Source organism: Oryctolagus cuniculus, chromosome X (assembly GCF_964237555.1).
Source record: "Oryctolagus cuniculus chromosome X, mOryCun1.1, whole genome shotgun sequence".
NCBI lineage: Eukaryota > Metazoa > Chordata > Mammalia > Lagomorpha > Leporidae > Oryctolagus > Oryctolagus cuniculus.
Genome location: NC_091453.1, coordinates 95,364,492 through 95,389,286, shown reverse-complemented (window position 1 = coordinate 95,389,286; position 24,795 = coordinate 95,364,492). Strand labels below are relative to the sequence as shown.

Below are 24,795 nucleotides of genomic sequence, written 5' to 3'. Positions count from 1 at the left end.
ATGAACTTTGAGCAACAGCTCCTTACATTCCCATTCCTACTCCACTCCAGCCCTGGCAACCACCCTTCTACTTCCTGTTTCTGTGAGTTTGACTATTTTAGATACTTCATATAAGGGGAATCACTGTATTTATTCTACAATGTCAGGCTTATTTCACTAAACATGTACTCAAGTTTCATCCATGTTGTCACATATTGCAGAATTTCTTTCTTTTTAAAAAACCTGAAGAATATTCCCTTGTATGTAGATACTAGATTTTCTTTATGCATCCATCAGTGAGCATCTAGATTCTTTCAAACTCATGGCTTAGAGTAAAATGTCTCTTCCAGATCTCCACATTTCCTTTTTTTTAGTCCAAGTGCTGGTTTTGAATAACACACTAATATTGAAACATACATGGTTCCTAAGATCATGTAATTTTTTGATATGTCAGAAATACCTAAAGACAGCAAACACATTAAAGACAGATTTGCTGTTTTAGTTTATATCCATGTCACAAACTGAACACTATTGAAGCTATTTTATTGTTGTTTGTTTTCCTCAAGCTTAAAATTTTCACATAGCACATTTTGATCTCTCAAAGAAAAACAAAGGAATGTGTTCTTTGGAAGTAACATCACTGTATTTGAATAGCTTCTTCCATATAAAGTATCTAGAAATGTCTGTAACCGTTAATTATTGCATTTTCATATTTGAGACTATTCATTTCATACTAGAAAAAACATAATCCACTAGAAACACATAGAACACATAGAAGTCAATAAATTCTTACATATGTATACATATATACATACATATATACATATATATGTACAAATGGAGGGTACTTCAAAAAGTTTGTGGAAAATAGGATTAAGATAAGGTCTCTGTCTCTAGCTCTATGTAACTGCCTTTGAATTCATAAATAAGTCTTTAAACAAATGTGTTTGTGGAGAGGTGGGGGATGTTGTGCTGCAGAGGGTTAGGCCACTGCCTGCGACACTGGCATCCAAATAGGGCTGGCTAGAGTCCTAGCTGCTCCATTTCTCATCCAGCTCCCTGCTAATATGCCTGGGAAAGCAGCAGAAGATGACCCAAGTGCTTGGGACCCTGCCACCCTTATGGGAGGCCTGGATGGGGTTCCTGGTTACTGGCTTTGGCTTGGCCCACCTCCACCTGTTGTGGCCACTTGGGGAATGAATCATTGGATGGAAGATCTCTCTCTTGCATTCTCTCTCTCTCTCTCTGTAACTGCCTTTCAAAGAAATAAATCTTTTTGGAAAAAAAAAAGATAAGTTTTTTGTGGTTCCATGAATAGTTTTTTCATACTATACATTTCCCATGAATATTTTGAAGATCTCTTGTATGCATGTATTTTTTTAAATTGGCATTAAAATAAACATCTTTCATTTTCCATGAATTTTTTGAAATGCCCTCATACACATGCATGCTCACACACACACACACACACACACACACAAATGCATATATATATTTAGGGAACCTTAAAAATAGATAAAATTCCTAGAGAGTATAAGAAATGAGCTATAAAACGGCTTTTATGAAAACATTTTGTAGACAAAGTTTTTTGAGTAAAGTTTCTTTTCTAAAGGATTTATTTATTTATATATTTATTTATTTGAAAGGCAGCAATAGAGACAGAGAGGGAGATATGTAGAGAGAGATCTCTGTTGGTTCACTCCCCAAATGCTCCCAACAGCCAGGGCAAGGCCAGTCCAAAGTTGGGAGCCAGGAATTTGATATGGGTTTCCCTTGTGATGGCAGGGACCCAATTTCTTGGGCCTTCATTTGCTGCCTTCCAAGCTCATTGGCAGGAAGCCTGATCAGAATCGTGGATTAGCCAGGACTCAAACCAGGCACTCCAATATGGTATGCTGGCATCCCAAGCAGCAGCCTAACCTGCTGTACCACCACACCTACCCACTTTTAATTTTTAAAAAGCATTTATTTATTTGTTTGTTTCTTTTGAGAGACAGAGAGAAAAATCTCTCATTCACTGGGTTACCTCTCAAATGGTCACACAGCAAGGGTTCGGCCAGGCAGAAGCTAGGAACTGGAAATTCAGGTTGCCACATGGGGAACAGGGTCCCAATTATTTGCACCATCACCTGCTGCTGCTTCATAGTGTACACATTAGCAAGAAGCTAGAATCAGAACAGAGCCTGGACTGGAATTCCATTATGGGATATGGATGTCCCTTGTGGACAATTCACTGCTGTGCCCGACGCCTGTCCCTTGTTTTGTTTTAAACAGGGGAAGCAGTATGAAATGCTGACTTAGCACCTAATTTTGTACTGTGGAAGTGTGGAGTAGGGTACCCAGGTCCAAATCCAGATTCCACCACTTACTAGCTAAATGCCACTGAGAAGTTAGTTGGCCTCCCTAGGGCCAATTTTATTGTGTTTAAATGGAGTTAATAAATAGCATGGACAGGTCATAGAGCCGCTGAGATGTTAAAGAAGACCACCTTGTAAAGTATTTCCTTCAGAGCCCTGTTCATTGTAAGAGTTCAAATAAATACCAATTCCTGCTGCCACTGATCTGCTGTTAGTTATCTGTCTCTCAACACTAGTTTATAAATTCTAAGAGGGTTAAGAGCTGTGTCTTATCACTTTACTTCCGTTTGCTTTATTTAATCCCTAGCAGTTTCTTATATGTTATCACCACATGATAAACGATGCTTAGAGCTGAATATTCGGTAGGGCTAGAGGTAGGATTGATCTAAGTAAAATCTGTGTATGCAGACTGTGAATATTAAATAAATAAATATATTCTAAAATATACACATCAGTCTCAAAATGTAAAATTTTATCTTTGTTTTTATTTATTGATTTTTTTATTTTTTAATTTACTTTAGTTTTTAATTAGTTTTTAACAGATTCATTGTGCTTGGTAGATACTTTCTAAGAACATAATGATACTCCCTTTCTCCTTCCTCCCCTCTCCCTCCCATTCTCCTTCCTTCTCCCTTTCTTCCATTTTTTTATATATTTTTTTAGTTTTTGATAAAACATTTTAAATATACATTACAGTAAAAAGGCCTAATACTTGGCTGAATAACAAGTAAAAAGGCAAAAAGACCCTAGTTTAGTGGTAATATAGACAATGGCTATAAAAAATAATTGAATAGAAAAATGACCATTTCACCCATATGCAGTAAATTTTAAGTAATCATGGATCATTAAAACTATAGTAATATAACATTCTTCACCATTGATTTCACAATGGTATAAAACAAAGTTTTATGAGACTATATTGCAGCAATACTGATACATAAGGCATTTCTTTCTTCCTTTTTTTCTGTTTAATTTTAGCACCCACATAGAAGGGAGAGCATGTGGCATTTGTCTTTCTGGGCCCAGCATATTTCACTTAACATGTTGTCCTCCAATTGTGTCCATTTTGCTGCAAATGGTAGAATTTCATTCTTTTTTACAGCTGAATAATATTCCATAGTATATATATGCTACATTTTCTTTATCCATTCATCTGATAATGGACACTTTAGTTGATTCTACATTTTAGCTATTGTGAACAGTGCTGTTAGGACCATGGTGGTGCAGTTATCTCTTTGATGCATTGTGTTCAAGTCTTTTGGGTCTATACCCAGTAGTGGAATTGCTGGATCATATGGTGAGTCTGCTTCTAAATCTCCATACTGTTTTCCAAGTGGCTGAACCAATTTACATTCCCACCAACAGTGTTTAGGTGCTCCCCTTTGTCCATATCCTCACCCACATTTGTTACTCTCTGTGTTTTGAATTTTAGCCAATCTGACAGGGGTGAGGAGATATCTCAGTGTGGTTTTGATGGCGTTTCCCTGATGGCTAGTGATGTCGAGCATTTTTTTCATATATTTGTTAGCCATTTTATATTTCTTTCAAGAACTGTCTATTGAAGTCCTTTGCCTATTTATCAACTGGATTGGTTGTTTTCTTGTTGTTGAGTTTTTTAAGTTGCTGATATATTCGGGATATTAATCCTTTGTCAGACAGACGGTTTGCAAATATTTTTTTTCCCATTCTGTTGGATGTCTCTTCACTCTATTGATCATTTCCTTTGCTATGCAAAAGCTTCTGGATTTGATATAGTCCCATTTATTTAGTTTTGCTTTTGTTGCCTGTGCTTAGGAGGTCTTGTCCAAGAAGTCATCCCCTACACCAATCTCTTAGAATATTTCCCCTGCATTTTCTTCCAACAACTTCATAGTCTCAGGTGTTAAGTTTAAGTCTTTGATCCATCTTGAGTTGATTTTTGTGCATGGTGAGAGGTAGGGATCTAATTTCATTCTTCTACATATATAAATCCAGTTTTTCCAGCACCATTTACTGAAGAGACTGTCCTTACTCCACTGTATGGTCTGAGTACTTTTGTCAAAAATCAGTTGGCTATATGTATGTGGATTAATTTCTGGGCTCTCTATTCTGTTCCACTGATTTGTGTATCAGCTTTTAAGCCAGTACCATGCTATTTTAATTACTATAGCTTTGTAGTATACTTTGAAGTCAGGTGTTGTGATGCCTCCAGCTTGATTTTTCTTGTTCAGGATTGCTTTGGCTATTTGTAGTCTTTTATGATTCCATATGAATTTTAGGATTGCTTTTTCTAATTCTGTAAAGAATGTCATTGGTATTTTGATAGGGATTTCATTGAATCTGTTGGATTGCTTTAGGTAGAGTAGACATTTTAATTATACTGATTCTTCAGATCCATGAGCAAGGAATGTCTTTCCATTTTTTGTGTGTCCTTGATGATTTCTTTCATCAATGTTTGCTAAATTTCATTGCAGATGATCTTTCACTTCTGTGGTTAACGTTATTCCTAAATATTTGATTTTTTTTGTGGTTATTGAGAATGAGATTTCTGTCTTGATTTCCCTTTCTATGAGTTCATGATTAGCATGCGAAAAAAACTACTGTTTTTGTATGTTTATTTTGTAACCTGCAACTTTACTGAATCAGTTTATCAATTCTGACAGCTTGTCTGAATGTTCACTATTCTATCATAGAATAAACTTGGTACATAGTAGGCCTTTGGTCAATCTGTTTGAATAAATGAGTGAATAAATCACTCTTCTGCATGTCTAAGAATGCAAGGATAGTTGCTGTCTTCAAAGGAAAGAAAAAAGAAAGGCATTCAAAAGACACAAGGAGAGGTGGGCTTCTGCCATAGCATTTAATTCACAAGTTATGATGCCTGCATCCTATGTCAAGTGCGCAAGTTCAATTCTCAGCTCTGCTCCCAATTCTGATCACATGCTCATGCATATTCACCCTGAGAGGCAGCAATAATAGCTCAAGTACTTGAGTCCCTGCCACCTACCTGAGAGACCTGGATTGAATTCTACTCCTGGCTTCAGTTTGGTCCAGCCCTGGACATTGTGGGAATTTGGAGAGTGAACCAACATATGGAAGTTCTCTCTTTCTCTCTCAAATGGATGAGAGCTCTATCTGTCTGTCCTTGTCTCTCTGCCTCCTAAATAAATAAATAATTTTTTTTTTAAAAAGACACAAGATAGCAAATAAAGGAAAGGGGTAGTGAAAAGTAAAAGTGTTTGCTGTAGTTTTTATCTTTCTAATAACCATCACATTTATGCCATTAACTGGAAGCCAATCTAAAAGTATTTTCTTTATTTCCACTTCTATTTTATTGAGATACAGAGAGAAAGAGACAGAAATCTCCCATTATTGGTTTACTCCCCCAAATGCCTATAAAAGCCAGGGCTATGCCCAAGCTGAACACAGAAGTCTGAAGCTCAATTGAGGTCTCCCTTATGGGTGGGAGGAACCTAAATACTTGCTACTTCCTAGAGTATGTAGTAGCAGGAAGCTGGAATCAAGAGCAGAGTTGCCACTCAAACCCAGATACTCCTATATGGGATGCATCTCAACTGCTACTCTAAACTTCTACTCTTAAAGGTATTTTCTTTATCCCAGATGACTCAGGCTATCTGTGGAAACGTGAAGACATTACAAAATATTTTCATCTTTCTACTAGCATAATTGCCTTCTACATTAAAAACTCAAGAATGTCGTTCAAAATTCTTACCATTGACTATCCCATCTTTGTTACATTATTTAAGTGTCTTATGCCTCACTTTGGTAATCTGATTTTTGGAATAATTTTTTAGTCTATATCTTGAACTATTTTAAAATGTTAATGTTGAATATAAGTGAAAAGTAATGCATGCATTCCATATTGTTGTTGTTAATGTTTCACAAATTAAATAATTTTCAATGCATATTCAGCACATAACATGTGGTTTGTAAATTGATTTCAGCCACTTTATGCTTTCATATTATTTTTAAAGATAATTCTTTGAAATATTAATAAGTTCTGAATAAAAATTATTCAAATTAAATGGAAATTTTCATATTTTGCTTTTAGCATTTAGAGGAAGCTTTTCTGACAGGTTATATAAAGTAGAAATGCTGTCTATATTTTTCAATAGATTGTATACTTCTGACTTCCTTTTATTCAAATGGATGATTATACTGTGTTGCTAACTAAAGCTTGTGTGAAGGTTAAGTGGATCTCAAGTTGATTTTTCCATGTTCTTCAACAATCCAACAGTAATGATATTTAATATTTCAAGATTTTATTAAAATTATAAGTAACTAATGTACTACCTATAAAGATGAAAAATTGTAAGAACTGATTTGACTCAATTAGCTGTGAAATATATAGTCTTCATCCCCAGTATTCTGCTAATACTTATTCCAGTTCTAATGGAAAGGTGTTTTATAATAATAATTACTCTTTGCATCAAACTTAAATAAAATAATAAACAGTTTTCTCCATCTAGCACTGGATGAAATGATGCTATTGTACCAGTTAGAGGACAAGGTTTGCAACTGCCATCTTCTTTCAGTTTATGGACGGGTAGATATAGCTACCTAAAATCATCAAAGACAATGTAACATGCCCATGAAAGTATAAAGAAAATAATTCGCACTGTATTTGAGTATTAGCCTATGGAGGAATTCTAACTCTTTCAGGCTGAATTTTAAGTCAACACTGTTACTGTATTACAAAGGAATATAATCTGTGAATTTATATGTAGTCACATAAACACATTTGGTGGCAAAATTGTAGACAACTCTGTGTAGTGCATAAATATCCAAGTAATTGTGATCACTGCTTCCCTGGGTCATATTTTCAAATGAGTTAATACAAAAATACTTTGTGTAACTTGAAGTATATGTTTTCTAAATTAACTTCCCAGATTCACAATTAAAACAAAATTGGTTTCAAATTAATATTTTCAAAAGGTTGGCATTTTTACCTACTAATGTTTTAAAATGCTGCACACGTTTTAATTTGTAAAACCTGCACAGAACACTTCTGTTAGAGAGAAGATGATATGATTTTAGTTCACAGTTATCTTGAATAACTTCCAAGCTTGAAAAATCAGAAATATTTGTCTTTGTAGAGGACAGGGACTTTGAAAGGGAACTAAGTAAAAGAAGAACTACCCTGAATTGCTTCCTCACCCCTCATATTTGATGAGTTTATATGTATTACATGGGCCTCACTTTACCACCTTAAGGTTATATTTATTTTAGAATATAATTTACTATGAATTACTACCATCTCGGAAAGTCCACAGTTTTCCCAGAGTTCCTTTCGCTAAATACGCCAAGGACTTCTAAGTTTGCTTAAGCAGATAGGAAGAGTTCACTGCATGTGTTGTTCCCAGGATAGTCTAATCATCATCCAGTGCCCTATTCTTTAAATCTGTGAGAGCTATTGTCCCTCTTTTCCCATGGCTGCAAAGGCTGAAAAATCTTGGTATTCAGGAGCAAATACCTTTTTGTGGTCTCTCATCCCATTCTCTTTAGTTGTTCCTCAGAGAGCTCGGTGAGGAGAGGTTCTAGCATTAGTTATACACCCTGCCCATAACCAGCCTTCTCATTTCACTGTAAGCATAGACACAAGTTTTTCCCTCAGTGCTCTCTGCACAACTGCTATGGTATGAACAGGATTTGGCTCCAGAGCCCTTGAGGATGCTGAATCCTCAGACTCATAAGCTGAAGTTGCTAAGAGGCTGGAAAATGAATCCAGTTATGGTGTTTAGGAGGTGGGTCTAGTGGGAGAGCCCTAGGTCACTGGAGGCTTTCCATATAATGGTAATTCTTGTCAGAAGGTTGATTATGAAGGCTGTGTGGAACCCAGATTCTCTTTCTCTCTCTCTCCTTCCTATCTCACCATGTGACCCTTCCTTTACAAGTGCTCTGTCATTGCCATCTGCTGCCCTCGCCAGATACCCGGTCAGTGGAGCTTCCAAACTTGGACTTGAATCTTCAAAACAGAAAGCTAATAAAACTCTTTCTTTCACTATTAGCATATCTGGGGTGTTTCACTGTAGAAGTGAAAAGCTGGCTACTGTAACAGCTAAGAGTAGGCTGCCTGGCCCAGTCAAGTTCATCATAATAGTCTGTAACACATTTTGTAAAGTTTTGGTTATGGTCAATCTTAAATAATCCAAAGTAATGAGTAAGAACAGCCCTGTTCAAATCATAATGGGTGAAACAGTCTATCTCCTCTTTTCCATAGGACACAGTCTACTTAGTGATATACCCACTTTATGTTATAAACAGGACAGAAATCTACTGGTAGCTATGATATACCTTGTATCTCTACAACAAGAAAATAGCATTTGGTTTCTAGAATCCAAACTGCCTGTAAGGCACCCAATAAGCTTTTATAAAATGCATTTTATAATAAATTATTTCTTTACCATGCATTCTGCTATATACCTTTAAGATTACTTTCATTTAAAGTTATTATTAATTTCTATTCTCCAATACAGGAGATAAATAGAATGTCCAGTTTTAAATTTTATCTACTACATTAGGGTTCTCCTGAGAAACAGAACCAGTAGGATGTGTGTATATGAGATTTATTATGGGAATTAACTCATGTGATTAGGGAGACTGGGAAGTCACACCATCTGCTGCCTGCAAGGTGAAGAACCAAGAAAGCTGGTGGTATAGTTCCAATTCAAGTCCAGAGTCCTGAGAACCAGGAAAGCCAATGGTGTCCCAGTCACATCTTAGTCCAAAAGTCCAAGAACTATCTGGATGACAAGTCCTAATTCAAGTCTGCAGGCCCCGAAACCAAGGATGCTGATGTCGAGTGACAGGAGGAAAATGCATGCTGTTACTTCTAGAAGAGGGAGTTTGCCTTTCCTTCCCTTTTTGTTTTATTTGGACCCTAAAAAGATTTGATGATACCTGTCCACATTGATAGGGCCATCTTTTTTACTCAGTATACTGATTCAACTGCAGAGCTCTTCCAGAAACTCCTTGACAGATGCTCAACCCTGTCAAGGTGACATATAAAATTAACTATTACATCTACTAAAGAATCTACCAGGGTTATGCAGATGTTAAAGATACAAACTTAACTCAGGCTAACTATATATACATATATATGTGTGTGTTGTTACATACATAACTTTACAATCAAATTGATACGTTTGAAGCCTTGTAATTAAAACATATTTAAAATGAGAAGATTGATAAAAAATAACAGGATTACAATTTATTAATAAACACACTAAAATATTACCATAAAAGTATTCTCAATAAACGAAATTGTCTGCAGAATTAGTTTATCGTAAGATTCATAAGAGATTTTAGTTTTTTGCATATTCAAGTCAGCCCCATGACCCATCTTCCAAGGCAGATTCTATTTCAACAAGTATTTATTTCTTAAAAGGGTACAGAGCACAGTAGTTAAAAATGTGAGTCCTAAAACTACATTCCATTTCTCAGACTTAATAGCTGTGTGACCTTGGGCAATTTAAAAAATAATAAACTCAGAAAGATTTTGTGAGGATTAATTGAAATAATCTATGGGAAACATTCTACAGTGCTAATTGAAGTGATCTATGAGAAACCTTCTACAGTGACGTGCATAGAGTAAATGTTTAAATATGGTTAAAGACTTAGGTATAGTTACAGTTGTTGTTGCTGCTTTTCATTTGTTTGTTATTTCTGCTACATGCCAGGCACTGTTCTAGGTGCTGATGAGTCAGTAGCCAACAAACAGACAAGTTCTATTCTCATGGCCATATTTTTAAGTGTTGGAAGGTCAACAATAAACAGGTAAATAGAGATAGTATCAAGTAGTGACTAAGTTCTCAGACTGAAATAAAACAGGCCGGAATAATAGGCGTAGGTGTGGATATTTTAGATTGGATGGTTGGGGAAAGCCTCTCTGAGGAGGTAACATTAGAACAGAGATTGAATGACCTGGTAGAAAAGGAACATTCTAGATAATGAGAACAGCATGTTCAAAGGCCCTGAGTTGCCTATGTCCTTGGTATGTCCAGGAAATTGAAATGTTAATGTGGCTAGGCATAATTCTTAAGAGAGAGAACGGCAAAGTTCTAGGTTGCAGAGGTGGGTAGAAGACAGAGCCTGTAAAGCCTTATGAACCATTAGGAGTTTGGATGTTATTCCAAGTGTTATGAAAAGCTATTAAAGGGTTTTCAGCAACAGATTTCAGATATCAATAGATGTGCTTCAAAACAAAATTCAAATAGAGATGATAAGTTGGCAGTATTTTAGAAAAGTTTGTATCAGTACATCAAGGGGAGAGATTGGAGTTAGATTAGATAAATCTGAGTCATCAATAGATGGCATTTAAAACCATGTGGATTGCTGGGATCAACTAGACAGAATGTACACGAAGATAGAGGGTGTAGGACCAAGCCCTCATGGTACTCTAACATGTTATAAAAATTTCCAGAGAGAGAGAGAGAGAAAGGAGGTCATAGAAAAAACATTTAAACATGAGAGTGTGTCACAGAAACTAAGAGAAGTAGATGCTGCTGAGACCTCAGAATGGTAACAGAGGGGTTTACATTGGAACTGGCAGTTGTAAGGCCTTTGTCATTGTAAATAATGCACTTGAACCATATGAAAAGGGCTAGGTATTGTGCCACGGAGGACAATGGATGCCTTTAGTCTAGTTTCTAAGCCTTGAATTTTAATAGTAGGATTCTGCTTTTTTAATTTTTAACTTTTAAAAGATTTATTTATTTGAAAGTCAGAGTTACAGAGAGAGAGAGAGAAACAAAGATCTTCCATCTGCTGGTCCACTCCCCAAATGGCCGCAACAGCTGGGCCTGAGTCAGGCTGAAACCAGGGAACAATAACTCCATCTGGGTCTTCCACGTGGGTGACAGAAACTCAAGTACTTGAACTGTCATCTACTGCTTCCCAGGTGCACTAGCAGGAAGCTGGATTGGAAACAGAGCAGCCAGGACTGGAACTGTCACTAGAATACAGGCTGTAGGTATCTTGGTGCACCACACAGCTGCTTTCTCTATCTATTTAAAAAAGTTATTATGAAGAATATGGGACACAATGAAGGAAAAGTATATTGTAAATAATGAAGTCCTTTCCTAATGCACATTGATGCTGGTAGAATTATTTGTAATGTTCGATCGTAAATTTTTCAGGGTAGAGATGAAGGCTTTAATGATCATCGTATTAACCACAGTGCTTACTATAGTATCAAACAGTGTGTTGTGTTTTGTGACCGCTCACAAAATAATATAAAATCCTTTTAATGAAATAAAGTAATGAAAAAGAATTATATTGGGGCTGGCATTGTGGCAGTTTAAGCCACCACTAGGGACATCTGCATTCCTTTACAGGGTGTCTGAGTCTCAGCTGTTCCACCTCTCATCAAGCTTCCTGCTGATGCCTCCTGGGGGAACAGCAGATGATGGCTCAAGTGCTTGGACCCCTGCCACCCATGTGACACAACCGATGCAGTTCCTGGGTCCTGGCTTTTGCCTGATCCAGTCCTGGCAGTTTTGGGCATTTGGGTGTGAAACAGCAGATGAAGATATCTCGTATCTCCCTCTCTCTCTCTCTCTTTCTATCTTTCAAGTAGATGAAAAAATGAACTTTAAAAATAATTATATTGTCCGATTCTGTTTTACTTGCAGCCCCATGTAAGATTTGACGATATGATAGCAGTTGTGGAGGATTTCAGTGCCGACTCATGCCATCTATCCATTTTACAAAGTAATCATAGTGAAGATAAGTGAGAGACTTAGAGTTTGGGCTGCTTTCCATTTGTTATTTCTAAGATAAACTATTCCCAGAATTTTTCAAATTTTCTCACTTTGGTGCACTGACAATTTCTGAAATCAGTTTTTCTTCTATAAAAACAAATTGATGAAATTTTGTATCAAATTGGACATATTTAAACTGGTGAAAAATTGTGTTAGGATAAATGGAGAACATACAGATTTTGCCTTTTTGTTATTGTTGGCTTTTTCTCTATGTTGTGCAGATGTTGAGCTTTCTGAAATATATAGACAGTTTAGTAATTTGCATTGCAAATAGATTTCAAGTAAGTGACCTTTGCAAAGTGTTCCTGGCTAGCACTCCCTGGCATGAGTGTGTTTCATTTAGGGAAAAGAGAATACAAAACAAAACCCTACTTTATTCTGTACTAAGAAATGAAAAGTATTTGTCTTCTCTCTGCTATGTTTAAACAGGATGTGTAACATTTTCTTAAAAATCAGAAAAGGTATGGTGATAGTCTCAAAGGTAAAATCAGAATGGATATGAAGCATTATATATTCGTTTGTTGCTAAAAAGAAAGTAGAGCCTGTCAGAAATGTATTAATTCTTTCAGGTCTATTAATGTCAAAATGGACTTGAGAATTGAAAGATTTAAATGTCACTTGTTAGGAACAGGTTGTTGTGTTGCTAATGTGAATGCTAATAATTAAGTGGCATAAAAAAGAAGTTAGGTAGGGGCCATCTCACTTTTAAAGTCATGGTATATTCTTAAGTGTCGGCTGCAAAGTAATTTTCCAGAAATGGCCTGATTCTCCCATTGACTTCTATTATAAAACTAGTGTTTTGTTCCCTTAGAAAGTAAATTTGGCCCCAGGTTATAATGAAACACACTGAAGAATTAAAAAGAAAGTTACAAATCAAATATTTCAAGTTACTGTTATCAATACCTGATAAAATAATATCACCACAAAATATTAACATGCTCTTGTGGTTCCTAAACTGGTATACAGTAAACTGTGCTATTACCCTTCTTTTACGATTCCAAGTCTGTGACTTTTCAACTGAAAGTAATTTTATTTCTGGACTCAATATTGCTTTTTTTTTTAAGGTTATTTATTTATTTATTTGAAAGTCAGAGTTACACAGAGAGAGGAGAGGCGGGGGGGGGGGGGGGGGAGGGTAGTCTTCCATCTGCTGGTTCACTCCCCAGTTGGCCACAAGGGGTGGAGTTGCGCTGATCCGAAGCCAGGAGCCAGTAGCCTCCTCCAGGTCTCCCATGTGGGTGCAGGGACCCAAGGACTTGGGCCATCTTCTACTGCTTTCCCAGGCCACAGCAGAGAGCTGGATGGGAAGTGGAGCAGCCAGGAAACAAACTGGCGCCCATATGGGATGCCGGCACTGCAGGCAGCGGCTTTACCCACTACACCACAGTGCAGGCCCCATCATTATTGCTTTTTAATAGATTTAACTCTAATTTTCAGATGTTTTCTGATTTCCTTTATACTTCCTGATTAGCCTGCTTACCTTTCTCTGAAGCATTTTTGTCAGGTAACATTTACTAGTTGGTAGCAGGAGTTTATGGGCCTTGTAGCCATCCAGTCTACAGTATTTTCTTTTAAACATTTGTTTATTTATTTGATGGCAGGCTTACTAAGCTTATACAAATATTTGCCTATTACAAATGCATTTACAAAAGTGATGGTTTACTTCAATCTTAATATCTATTTTCTAAAATAAATTTATTTACTTATATAAAAATAACAGATTTCATGTATTTCATATATACAGTTTTAAAAACATAATGATACTTCCCTCTGTCTCCTTATCCTACCCTTTATCCTTTTCCCTTTCTTATTTTTCTTTTAATTTTTGTGATAAAATACTTTGAATTTACTTTGTAATCACAAGCTCAATCCTCCACTAAATGAAGAATTCAAGAAGTAGTAAGTAGAAAGACCACTGTTACTCAGGAGTATAGACAAGGGCTGTAAATAAGAATCAAATCTCAAGATGTCAATTTCACTCTTACACATTACATTTCAGAGAAAACAAGTAATAGTTGGCTTTGGGGGACTGGATTAATCACTAAGCATAATGGTCTCCAACTGCATCCATTTTGTTGTAAAAGACAAGATTTCATTCTTTTTAATGGCCTAGTAGTATTCCATCTTGTGTATACACATTTTCTTCATCCCGTCATCAGTTGATTCCATATCTTAACTATTGTGAATTGGCTGCTGTAAACATGGGGGTGCAAATAACTCTCATATGCTGATTTCATATGCCTTGGGTAAATTCCCAGGAGTGGGATGGCTGGGTCATATGGCAGATCTATTTTCAGATTTCTGAGGAATCTCCATACTGTACTAGTTTACATTCCCACCAACAGTGTATTAGGGTACCTTTTTCCCCACATCCTTGCCAGGATTTGTTATTTTGGGATTTTGGTATGATAGCCATTTGAACTGGGGTGAGGTAAAACCACATTGTGGTGGCTAGTGATCCTGAGCATATTTTCATGTGTTTGTTTGCTATTTGAACTTCATCCTTTAAGAAATGCCTGTTTATGTCCTTGGCCCATTGGATCATGCTCCTTAACACAAAGCTACAGTTTTACAAAGAGTGCCAGAGACCAGTATGAAAAGCTGTTCACCATGCACAACAACATGGTAAAGCTCTATGAGAATCTTGGAGAATACTTCATTTTTGACTCTAAGACAGTGAGCATAGAAGAATTTTTTGGCGATCTCAGCAACTTCCGAACTTTGTTTCTGGTGAGTAATTCGTCTTAAAGCATTGCAAGGCCTTTTCCTTTTTTTTTTTTTTTTTTTTATCTTTTTCTATTGTCATTTTATGTACTTATTGACTATGCTGAGTTCATGTTATAGTCATTTAACAAGAATTGACAGATATTTTATATGTGTGACATAGGTAAAAATTGTTGGCTGGTTTAATGTATAATGGAGACCTAAATTAATTTTCTTCAACTGAAGGTATATATGGGAAATATTCCATTGAAATTTTTTAGAAAATGAGTAAATTGGTATTTAAGTGACCGAATTTTAAGTAACATAATGTTATAATTTCACCTAGCTTAAAAACTTGTATCTAAGATCATATTTCACTTGATACATTAAAGTGATTATGAACTGATGAACAGGTTTGTTTCATAGCCTAAATGAAAAGTTGATTTTAAATTGGACTATGTAAATGACCTTGAATACCTTTAATTTTCGTTGCTTTAAACTGTCACTCCTGGGGATAATAGATTTTAGCACTTGTTAGGAGTAGGCAATTAGGGTGCAAGTTGTGATGCCAGAAGGAAGCTTTGCTGTATAAATACTGTGGAAGCACATTTCCTCTGTATCCCATGAAGGAACAGAAGGAAGGAGACACAGACTATTTATGATGGTAACAGAAAGAGATGCACAATAGGTCATATCAAACCGGTAATGGTCCAGGTATTTGAAAGAAGGAACTCTAGCAATCACCCCCAGCAGGAAGATCAGTTAACAAATGAATTCACTGTAGTTTGAAGTGTGTTTCTGTTTCCAAAGTTATTTGTTAAATAAAGCTCCCTCTCCTAATCAGTAGTGTTGCTCCATGAAATCACCTGATTTTGATGTGACTTACAAAATCTGAGAAACAAATATACTTGTGGAAACCAAATTGCTTTCATCTACTAACCCAGGGGATATAACCCAGAGCTTGTCCCAAAAGTGAAATAAACAACTTTGGTAATAGAAGCTAAACAGAAAACTCTCATAAAAATGATCATTGATCTTTTTTGGGGGGAGAATATTAACTAATTTTTATCTTTGTCTCTTAATAGACACATATTTAACTTTTTAGCTAACCAATAACTAGCAGAGTGGGTTCCACTCTCAAAGAGAGGAGGGCTAAGAGGAAGTGGTCAAATCATTTTCAAAACTTAAAAGCTATAAATATGATATGAACACATAATCTCTCAGGTTATATTTACTTATTTTCAAAAAGAAAAAGAAAGTATTTTAAAAAGAAAATGAGAACCAAAAATATTCTTTCATTGAGACACTGAGATGGTAAGTCCAATAAATTATTTTTATAACAATGCCATGAGTGAAGAGAATTAAAAATTATAATTAATATTGCAAATTTCCATGCAAAAGAGCCTTATTTTAAAAACACGGATTGGGGGCCAACACTGTGGTGTAGCTAGTTAAGCCACCGCTTGCAGTGCCAGCATCCCATATGGGCGCCGGTTGGAGTCCCGGCTGCTCCACTTCCAATCTGTCTCTCTGCTATGGCCTGGGAAAGCAGTAGAAGATGGCCCAAGTCCTTGAGCCCCTGAACCTGCGTGGGAGACCTGGAAGAAGCTTCTGGCTCCTGGCTTCAGAACGGTGCAGCCCCGGTCATTGCAGCCAACTGGAGAGTAAACCAGCTGTAAACTCTCTCTCTCTCTCTCTCTCTCTGTCTCTCTGTCTCTCTGTCTCTCTTCTCTCTGTGTAACTCTGACCTTCAAGTAAAATAAATAAATATTTTTTAAAAAATGGATTGGATCCTAAAGCACTACCTGTCACATTATATACTCCCAATTCCTCAATACACAGTCATAGATAGTGTACTTCTCCCATTTTACAGCATGTTTTTAAGGATAATTTCTGTATTATAGCCTATTTGTACATAGTCATATTCACCAGATCCTTAGATATCTTGCTAAGAACTATATTTGTATGATTTCTCAATTGTAACTTGTTTAAAAGTGAAGATATTATTGTTAAGAAGACCTGATTCTATGTCCTGCCACAAACATGCTAAATGACTTTAGATAAATCATTTATCATTTCTAGCTATCCATTCTTGTTTTTAATGAAAGACTTAGAGTACTGATCTATAATAACTTATTCCTCTTTAGGAGTCTATGAGTCATGGTCAGAATTTCAGAGATGGCAGAGTCATGTATTGTGTCTATATATAGAATATATTTTATGTCTTTTTCTTTCTACTGTCTTCTCTTGAGTACAGAGAAAGAATGTATCACAAATCTTTCTCGATGAAAATAATTTCATATTCTTATGTCTAGTTTCACATGTACTTACCTTCTTGAGAAACTTTTAAGATTGAATTTTACAAGTAACCAAATCCAACAGTGTGTCAACCACTCTGAAATACTTCCCTGGTGTAGTCCTGGCCAGACATTGCCATCTTTGCCATAGATACACTACTGCTACCACTTCTATCTACAATTTTTTTAAACTTACTAGCACAAGACCTAGATGTATAAGTTCTTAGTGGTTTTGAATTTGGGTTAATCATGTAACCTCTCTGGGCATTGGTTTCCTTATCTATAAAATATAGATGATAGTTCCTGCCATGTCTTCCTCACTCCTGTATGAAAAGACATCATAACCTATGCTATGCAGATGTTGAGTGTTATTAGCTATTCTCTGACCAGTCTTTCAATTATTTATTGAGAACCAACTTGATTTTGGTAGTGTTCTGGTCCAGAGATAAAAAGAAGTGAATAGTCTCCTTCTAGGAGTGGAGAGAGAGAAAAAAAAATGCAATATAGTTTGATAAATGCTGTCACAGGAATATGTTGAGGTATTATAGTAACACAAAAGAGGAACGACCTAACTCTGCCTGTACTGGCCAGAGAAGCCTTTATAGCAAATGTGACATTTAGGCAGGGTTTGGAAAAATCCATGGGAGTTTGACAAGCAAATCTGACAAGCAGATGTAAGGGTTTACACCTGACCTATAAGCCAAAGATTCCTAAAGCAGCATCACCAACTTCAGTCCATCATTTGTACTTACCATGTTCCTGTTTCATAGTGAGCTTAAAGTGATTTCACTGTCCCAGGGGAGGGAAGAACCCTGAAAGGGAGACAAAAATTGTAATCGCCAGAAGTTCCCATTTTCTTAGTGCTTTGTATTTGGCCTCAGGGTTCTTAGTGCTAAAAGCATATTGGGCTATAGATGGAAGCAATAAAATACCAGTAGTGCTGAGAAGAAAATAAGAGTTCTGATTCATGTGCTACCAAAAATTACTTCCAAATGAGCTCAGAGTTTCATCTTGGAAGATCTATTTGGCATGTGTAGTATAAACAAAATGTACATACCAAAAAATCTTCCTCGGAGATATCCTCTAAAGGGTAGGAAAAACAGAAATAAACAAAAAGGATTGACATTATGGATTAAGACCTTTGTCAAAATAATCACATTCAAATGAATGAATGCAGAATTGGGTAATCACTGTAACTAATATTGTTCATATTACATATTATTTAGCTAATGAGCATATTAAAGGTATTCAAGGTGAATGTACAATATACTGGTGTGGACATATATGTAATTAGAAATATTTCCAAATTTAGAATGATAACTTTCTTTCTAGTTACATTCTATGAGATTGAGATTTTATCTCAGTTTACAAGGAATACATAATATAGGCAAGATTACTTAATAACTGTAAATATAAGTTGAATATTTTGTGGAAGAAAATCAAATTCCATATTTATGTCATGCTAAATGTCTTTTTTGCTTATTCTCCTTTATGCTTCAGTCTTTTTACTAGTTCAAATAGTTGACTGCACAAATAGTCTTTTTCTTTTGAGATATTTTGAATAGAATATTCAAAATCAGTGAACCTTATATGTTTCACCACCATGAAGTATCTTGCTTAGGCATAAAAATTAATTTCAGCTGTTGGGAAAGTGTTCGAGGCAAGTATTATACTTCAATAACTTTCATAGCTCCAAATAAATTATTAAAAATACTCCTTTTCTCTTTTAAGTCTGTCAGTTTTCTTCTGCTTCTGTGTGTGTGTGTGTTGTTAAAAAAAAAACCATGTATTACCCAGGCACTCAATAAATATGTGATGTGCGTGTGTGTTTTCATTCTATACCTCAAATACTAGAATTGTAGGAATAATGCTTTGCATAATTATTAGATTTATTGACATGAAAAGAAAATTTGACTGTTACTATTAATCATGCTAGCAGATTTCTGCTAAACAAAATAAGCATGTGTTACTGTTCATCTAAATAAACTTTAGAACAGCTCTTAGGTGAGCATTAAAATGGGCTGTTGGAGGCCTAGTGATATCAAGTCATCATGGGGTTTTATGCCATCATTAAGTATTGCTGCTCCAACCTTCTAGATAATCTTTTAAATCCTTTCGTTTCTCTCCAAGTCCACAGACACACTTACGGTTCTGGGCCTCCACCATCTCTCGGCTTGACTGTAGTAGTAACCTCCTGACTGATATGTGTGTCTTATTCTCTAATCTGTTGTCTGTCTCCTAATCCATTCACCACATTATAGTCAAAGTGAAGTTGAAAACAAAACAAACTAATTGTTACTTTCCCAACTTAAGATCCTTTCATGACCTCCCTGTGAGCTCAGGATAGAACTGAACTTTTAAAAATTAAAATGGTTTACAAACTCCAAAGAGCTATGCTTACTTAAGGCCAGATGGATGGTTGGCTCTGGGCCACACTCCTTTAGAGTTAACTCTCCTCTCAGACTGGGAAAAGTCAAGTCTGGAAGTCAAGTGGAAGTAACCTAACAAAACAGCATGTTCATAAGAGGACCTGAGCCTCTTAGAACAGAAACTTTGGAAGCATGGTGTCAAAACCAGAGGAAAGCTGAGAGGTCAATGTGTGACTGTCATTATGCCTTAATTGCTCCCATCGCTGGTAAGACATAGGGAGTATGACAACCAAGGTTACTCTTAGATTAATTCTCAGGGATGTTCTTCCTTCTATTTTAAGTAATTGTTCTTTTAAAATCTAAACTTGTCTGAGAGCTCCCTGTGTAGCCATGTTCTTCTGGTGATACTTAATTTTGAGAAATTCTCGTCTCTCTTAAACTGTCTTCCCCTTTACAGGGCTCAATCATATCTAAATCTAAAGTGTAATTGGAAAGCCAAAGTGAGCATCTGCATTTAGTTAGATTCAAAAGACTAAATTGATACTATACAGAAAATTTTATTCATTCATTAAAGGTAATTTGACTTTAAAGAAATGAAGATGAATTTCTGCATAAAAAGATTGTGTGTGTAATTCTTGATCCAAGAAGACTAAGTTATTTTGACACATTTTTAAACCTTCAATTCACAAAGCACTTGACATTTAAAGGAAACTTTAGTGCAGTACTGTACTATTAAAATGGCAGACTTCTTTAAGAAACCAAATATTTTGTATAAAAAAGTAATGTCTTTTTTAAAAAAGATTTTATTTATTTGAAAAATAGAGTTACAGACAGAGAAAGGGAGAGAGAAAGAGAGAGAGAGAGAAAGGTCTATCATCCACTAGTTTACTCTCCAAATGGCCACATTGGCAGGAGCTGAGCCCATCTGGAGCCAGGAGCTTCTTCTGAGTCTCCCACGGGGAAGCAGGGGCACAAGCACTTGGGCCATCTTCCACTGCTTCCCCAGGCAACAAGCAGGGAGCTGGATCAGAAGAGGAGCAGCCAGGACACAAACCGGCACCCATTTGGAATGCTGGAGCTGCAGGCGGATGCTTAGCCTACTACGCCACAGCACCGGCCCCAAAAAAGTGATTTTTTAAATGAGTAATTCTACGTTGTCTAGAATTCCATCATCCCAAAATCTCTATTAGATGCCTCCTAACTTGATACCTCTTTACTTTGCCAATAAAATAGTCATCAATACCACCTCAAGAACTTGCAAGACCATGGAATGTACCTCTTGAATATTATAGTCTACATCGTAGGCTAAATGTCTCCAGGTCTCATCACCTGGGAATGTAGAGGGGGGCCACTTTAGTAACAACCCAAACATCCCAAGTTTGGTCTTCCTTCCCTCCTCCCCCAACTAGAAGGACTCAAGCTGCCTGCAAAGTGTCCACTTCAGGTACATCTGGAGTCATCTCACAGGTACTAAAACCATGTCATCTATAGATATCATTTGACATTTGTTCACAAATGAGCTACTGAGTACCTACTCTTCTAGAGTGCTAAGTTTATAGCATTGAGCAGAACAAAGTCTGTCTTTTCTGTCTTGTTACTACTCTGGGTCCTCTCTGCTAAATGCTTTTTGCTGGCAGAGCTGCTTGGGATTCACCTTCAATGAAAATGCACATGTATGGGCCAAGGACACCCTCTTACATTGTTCTAATTTTACCCCAGCCCTTGAAATACCATCGTGGTGTTATGCTCAGGGCAGAAGTAGCCGAGTTTCACAGGACACTGCATAAAAACAGTTCCTTTCCCTTCTCCTCTGATTCCTTCTCCTTGGAGGCTTTTTAAAAATGTTTCAAGACCTAGGACCTAAAGAAGATCCCAATATCATAAGCTCCCACGTTGTCCTCCTTCCTCCCTTTTGTTCAGGCACCTAGGCATGCATCTTCCTTTTCCTGGAAGCCAGGACTAAATAAAATGCCAGCATAAATCCTTTCATGCAAATAGAGCCCTAAGGGCCTACCAACTCCATCTAGTTAATCACATACACCCAGATAATTCCCTTTGAGCTCAGTTGGGACCACCCTGGCTACATAGCCTTAGGTTTATTTTGATCTATTGCAACTCTTTGAAAATAGGCGATCCATGTAAAATATATGGTAACTGTATTAAGTAGAATATTTGACCAGAATGCCTCATTCCCCAGCTGTGCTGGAGAGCACTTTACTGTGTTATACACATATCATTGAATTCTTCTTTAGAAAAAGATGTCACCTATCAATTGTTGTATTCTGTTTACACTGTTTACTTTGGGCCAGAAGTAGATGTCCTATTTCTCTGATATGATTGTTCCTTGTATAGAAAAGCTAAATATTATATCATAAAGAACAAAAGGAATATATAATAATGGAATACATACTTAAAGAAAACCCAAAATCCCCACATGATATAAATGCCTACTGGTCTGAATATTTTTTAAATATGTGTACATTTTTTGATTAATATTAATATTATAAAACTTAAAAATATCATAAATTTTCCAAAAAATATTTCTAAAAGTTTTCAGAAATGTTTATAGTAAGTTGAGTTTTACTCTTTAAAAATCTAAGGCAATGTAATAGTTAATAATGACAATTTTTTTAAATAACAGAATCAGTTCAGTGCCTACTTTTCCTAGTCTGAGAACTAGAACAAGGAAACAAAATGCAATATCTTTAGTTCTAGCAGTAATATCTCATAATATTTTTTCATATAAGTATTCCTCATAAATAAGTCATTAATGAATCATGTCCCAACACCAGGAAGGAAGAGAGAGAGAAGGTAAACAGGACGGTATACAAACTGACCTTTTCAAGGAGTCTTGAGATTGGCCAGAGGTATAGATTGCTATCAAAGCATGCTGGTTACCATCTGAGCATAAAGATACCCCCTCTCAGCTTGCTGAGTTCTTCTTCATGGTACTTCATCCTCATTTGTCCATTTGCTTATAAATCTTTTATCTGAAAGGATGCCCTAGCCCTATGTAAGACAGTGGGAGGCAGGACTCTAGAATCCCACTTGTTGAGCTCTGTTCGTCTGTATACCCTGTCTCTCTCCCCCTCCCCTTTCCTTCTTCACTTGTTTATAAACATACTGAAGTCACTTCCTCTAACCTTAGTCTAGATAATCCTTCATTGTGCTTTCCTACCTCCATCCTAGCGTATTTCACCCTATAATGTACCCATCTCCATGTCCTCAATGATTAACACTCCGTGAACCAAGCACAGTGCCAATCAGTAAGGATTTGTTTGAATAATTTAATGAATTTATAAAACAATGAGTGAATCAAACAACCACAGATTTAAAACAGCAAAATGCTTGCTCTCCAGAATGCCCATTCTAGAAGGAAAGGCAATCAAAGGAACAAAACAATAATGATGAACTATGATGCATATATACAAAAAGCATAAAAACAGAGAGAGGCTTTTATTCTGTCTAAGGAAAGCTCCAGAAAGTGGCATGTAAACCAGGTCTGATCTTTGTTTTGCTACTGTATGACCTTTCATGATTAAAGAAGTCCTTTCCTTTTCCTTCTGTCCAATCTCATTTGGCATTTAAGTTCAGTGATAAACATACATTGTCTTCTAGTGTTCCATGCAGAGTTTAATGTGGAAAAATAAGCTATTTTGTTGCCAGAAAAGCTGTTACCAGCTAATTATTCTGATCTAGGGTTATCCATTATATGCTTAAATAAGGAATAAGGAAGCTTCAATTACTTTTTATGACTGACAACTGTCCTGAGCAATCACAGCAGATCATATAGGATCATATAGGACAAAAGCAGCTGCTAAAAAACCTGGCTTTATCTGAGTTAGGCTTGTTTTCTACCACAGGTGATATTCCCCACCACCACCACCAGGGACTTTTGATAAGCTCCAGAGCTATTTTTGGTTATCACACTCAGGAGGAGGTGCTACTGGCATCTAGTAGGTAAAGCCAGGGCTGCTGCTAAACATCCCACACAGCATACAGGATGACTCCACACAACAAAGAGTTATCTGGCTCAAAATGACAATAATGCTGAAACTGAGAAACTGTTTTTCAGTGCTAACTGCTAACTTTTTTTTTCCTTAAATTATTATTTTCGGAACAACCATTTGGGACAGGGCTTAAGAGACCACTTGAGGGACCAGCGCTGTGGTGCAGTGGATTAACACCCTGGCCTAAAGCGCCGGCATCCCATATGGGTGCTGGTTTGAGACCTGGCTGCTCCACTTCCGATCCAGCTCTCTGCTATGGCCTGGGAAAGCAGTAGAGGATGGCCCAAGTCCTTGGGCCCCTGAACCCACATGGGAGACCTGGAAGAAGCTCCTGGCTCCTTGTTCCTGACTAATAGCAGGGTTTAGGTAACACTAGCATGCATTGGTCAAACTGGTAAAGTCATGGATCACCAACTTAAGGACCCTTGCCACAGGGAAGTTTGATGAGCATGTTATGTAGAAAACAAAAAGAAAAGCAAGATTCCACTGGCCTATTTACAGGTGGCTTACGATAGTCATGACTGTTAGCATGATCCGTGTAGCTCTGGCTGTTGTGGCCATCTGGGGAGTGAGCCAGCAGATGGAAGACCTCTCTCTCTCTCTCTCTTTCTCTCTCTCTCTGCCTCTCCTCTGTATAACTCTGGCTTTTAAATAAATAAATCTTAAAAAAAAAAAAAAGAGGCCACTTGAGATGCCTGCACTCAGTGTTGTGGGTAATGGGACCCCTGGCTGGGCTTTATTCCAGGCTCTTCCCTCTGCATGTGAAAGCATTCATGATGGAGGCTTTAAAAGTCTACAGAAAAGCAGGATTTAATGAAAGTAAATGAAAAGTGCAAACTAAAGAACCATAAATGCTTGGAAAGTCAAGACCTGGGAACCCTCCAGCAAGGTGAGAGAGAGAGGGAGAGAGACAGAGAGAATATGAACAAACAAAAAAAATGCAAAACACTAAAAGGAAAAAGACAACCCTCAACAAGATTTCAGCCATCCTTTTATACTAGCAAGAGGCATAGTGGGAGGTTCTGGAGTGGGGCTTAATTTAATATTCAAAAGGAGTGGGACTTGAGTAGTACACTTTTTTGGAAATATCAGAAGTTTCATGGTATCAGATGCATAGTGGGAGTGCTCCTCATGGTAATTTTATGATAATGACGTTACGGTGAACTAAGGCCATTACAGGAATATATCCTGAAGCCACTTGGCTATTTCTAGCTGGTTTCTGGTATGTGGGAGGAGATGACTTGGTGGTGCATAGAAGGTAGGTTTGGGTGCTGCACACAAAAGAAAGGAAGTTTGGATATTGCTGACTGCACTGTCAT

At 36.8% G+C, this 24,795-nt stretch overlaps 1 protein-coding gene across 3 annotated transcripts in view; it reads left to right on the top strand.

Annotated features, from left to right (window-relative positions):
• DIAPH2 (diaphanous related formin 2) overlaps positions 1–24,795 on the top strand; it is a 938,294-nt gene that overhangs the window by 689,021 nt on the left and 224,478 nt on the right. For all 3 annotated transcript variants that reach the window (XM_051827762.2, XM_051827761.2, XM_051827763.2), the window contains one exon: positions 14,664–14,827. In XM_051827762.2, the coding sequence (XP_051683722.1) occupies positions 14,664–14,827 (164 nt within the window). The remainder of the gene's footprint in view (positions 1–14,663; positions 14,828–24,795) is intronic.